Here is a 3161-nt window from a genome sequence, read left to right as displayed (position 1 = left end):
AATGTGCAATGATAAAATAAGAATAAAGTATAAATATTATTTGAAGGATTATTTTCTTTCAGAGACTTTACATTTTTTTTTTTTTCAGATAATCGCTATTTTTAAATGGAGTCATTTATAATCTGCTCAAAAATCTTAGAATTTTGTGAACGATTCAAATTTCAAATATAAAATCTATAAGAATTTTTATAATGTAATAACGTATAATATTTATAATGTAAATACTTTTAACCAATTTGATGCTGAGGATTTCCAAAAACTATCCGTGAACATTTTCACTCCTTGATCATTTTGTTGAGATGGCAACTGTCCCATAGAACCAAATGTTACTAGCCTTGAAGTATAATGATTCACAGCCAAGAAGTCAGAGCTTCCTCTGTATAAAAAGAATTAATACACGATTTAAAATATTTTCTCGCATCAAATATCATATTCCTTGCATGATTATCTAAATAGCACATAAAAATATCTTAATGTAATCTTGCAAATATCTTAAAAATATTATCTTATGTTATAGATCAGAAATTTAAAAGATTTTATTATATAATTATATTATTGATATAATTAAAATATTTAATAATTTAAATTAAATTGTGAAATTATTGAGTTATTTATAATTATGTATGAAATATATTGATCGTATCTTTTAACGATAAATTATGAAACCAAAATACAATTAGTCAATAGTGTATCGTAAGATAAAATCTGTATCGTAAAATAAAATCATTATTTTTAAGAAAACTTTAACTTAAATAAAATAAATTATCCAATACCGTATATATTCAATCCAATCTGACTCAAACGTAGGTAAACGAGATTTCATGAAACCTTGCTCCAAGCTTTTGTTATTCACCATGTTCTTCATCAATTCTGGGTAATCACCTTCGTTCGAGTAAATTGGATGCAGACACCAGCCAACATTGAACTGGAAAGCAACTTCCGCAGCTTGCAAATCTGTCAAATTCCTAGGTATGTAGGCCATTATATTGATCAAAAAACCAACTTGGCCATTATAATTGTTTTTAAATTCTTTCTCATAAATTCTGTAGGCTCTTGCATGCGCCTTGATCATATTATGCATACACAAGTATTCACCGATACCGTGCAATTTTTTGCCAGGCGCGTTTATGCCGGACGAATAGCCATCCAGACACATGGACTTTGGCTCGTTTATCGTAATGAATCGTTTCACTTTCCAACCGAATTCATAAAACACAATTCTGGCATAATCACCGAACCAATCTACCATATTTGAGTTCAACCAGCCACCTGCATCTTCCAAATTTTGCGGATGATCCCAATGATAAAGCGTTATCATAGGTTCGATATCGTTTGCCAATAATTCATCGATGAGATTATGATAATATCGAACACCATCTTTACTAATATTGTTCACGAAGCCAGTTGGTAGAATTCGTGGCCAGCTAACGGAGAAACGGTAAGATTTAAACTGTAAGGTAAGAGGATTTGATTTGTTATTGACTTTTATTAATATTTAATAAATTTTATTAATGTTTAATAGTAATGGACGAGTTTTAAATAATCAATGATTTTTTTATTAGATTTTCAATGATCAAGATAATTTTTTTAAAATTGCATCGTGCAATTCTTAATATTATTAATGATAGTATATACGAAAATAGTGTAATTTTTATAAATTTAATTCTTCTATTTGAACAATTTTATTATTCAATTATGTGAGATTACATTGGAAATTGTAATATGTAACTAAGAGATAGAAATATTTAAATCAATCTCTCGATATATTTCAGGAAATTTCGTTATGTATGTCTGTCTAATGTTCTAATATGTCAAGCAGGTAAGGAATGACATTTTGACACATGTAATTCTGTGAATTGTTAAATTATTTAAATTCTCTTGTATTTGTAGAGATAAAAATCATTTTTCTATATAATATTTAGAAATTAAGAATTAATTAAGTATTTCTATATTGTATATAGTTATAATTAATCACAAGAAAAAAGGAGAATTAAGTATAAAATATATTTTTCTAATAAAAATTTAAAGCAGAAAAATTATAACAATAAAAATTTTAAGTTGAGATTTTTTTTAAAAATTAAACTACCAAAAAAAAAAAAATAAAATAATTAATAAATGGAATAAAACTATTTAACCGATATATATATAGTTTCGAAGTGATCTGATTGGATTTAAAAATAATTTTAATTAATAAAAACATCAACATATGAAATTCTAGATCATATTAAAATTATTTTCCAGATAATGATTTTTTATAAAACTATGAATTATTTTGTCAATCATTTCAAATTAATAATAGCAACAAAATATTCTCTCATTTTGAATTTTAATTCTCCGCAATAAATATTATCTTTCAATATATTATCTCATAAGAAAGAATCGAATGAAAATCAAATATAGTAAAGCTATTATATAAAGATATTATATTATAATATCATTAAATTCTATAACTATTTAAATATTTATAGTTTAGATATTGTTACAGTACGTAAGTAATAATATATTAAAATATATTTACTCCAATTTTCTTCAAAAGAGCGACATCTTCCTTGTATTTATAATAAGAGTTCGCGGCAATATCTCCCGTATCATTATTATAAATGCGATGATCCTTATAATGGACGAATCGATCCCAAATACTTTCTCCTTTATCTACATTTTCAAGATAAAATGAGAAATATTAGAAAAATTAACAAATTTAAAGATGAAAATTAAAATTAGAATTGCATACCGCTCACGTTCCAAGCTCCTTCTATTTGATATGCGGCTGTTGCAGCTCCCAAAAGAAAATTAGGTGGAAATCGTAAATAATCCACACTAGTATTATAAGCAACTTTACCACTTGCAGATCTAAAAAAAAATCTATCTTTGAAAAATCATTATCATACATTGAACATATAGAATAATTAAGTTTAATTTGCTTTAAGTTTCATATTTTAAGGAAATACGAAGAAGAAGATTATTTTAAGAAAACAGGAATTAATTCTTTCAACATAAGTATTTATATTCTATAACAATTAATACAATTAGAAATTATAAATATTCATTATTTATATTTATATATTATATAATTGGAATAAAAAATAATCATAATAATGAATTAAAATAAAAATAATCTATTGTAAAATATTATTGAGATATCCATTATTTCAAATATGTGA

General features: G+C 24.7%; 1 protein-coding gene and 1 long non-coding RNA gene across 2 annotated transcripts in view; one reads left to right on the top strand and one right to left on the bottom strand.

Moving 5' to 3' along the window:
* LOC102678593 (myrosinase 1) overlaps positions 1-3161 on the bottom strand; it is a 4714-nt gene that overhangs the window by 1081 nt on the left and 472 nt on the right. Inside the window, exons 2-5 of the mRNA XM_006619945.2 lie at positions 2732-2850; positions 2519-2652; positions 774-1450; positions 226-376 (exon numbers count right to left, since the gene is read on the bottom strand). Of these exons, the coding sequence (XP_006620008.1) occupies positions 226-376; positions 774-1450; positions 2519-2652; positions 2732-2850 (1081 nt within the window). The remainder of the gene's footprint in view (positions 1-225; positions 377-773; positions 1451-2518; positions 2653-2731; positions 2851-3161) is intronic.
* Positions 1350-1833, top strand: LOC116186141. The gene is made up of 2 exons (XR_004151092.1): positions 1350-1457; positions 1563-1833. It is a non-coding gene; the product is annotated as an uncharacterized LOC116186141 (long non-coding RNA).

Source organism: Apis dorsata, unplaced genomic scaffold (assembly GCF_000469605.1).
Source record: "Apis dorsata unplaced genomic scaffold, Apis dorsata 1.3 scaffold_465, whole genome shotgun sequence".
In the NCBI taxonomy this organism is placed as follows: domain Eukaryota; kingdom Metazoa; phylum Arthropoda; class Insecta; order Hymenoptera; family Apidae; genus Apis; species Apis dorsata.
Note: the sequence above shows the minus strand (reverse complement) of the source record. Positions and strands in the feature narration are given on the sequence as shown.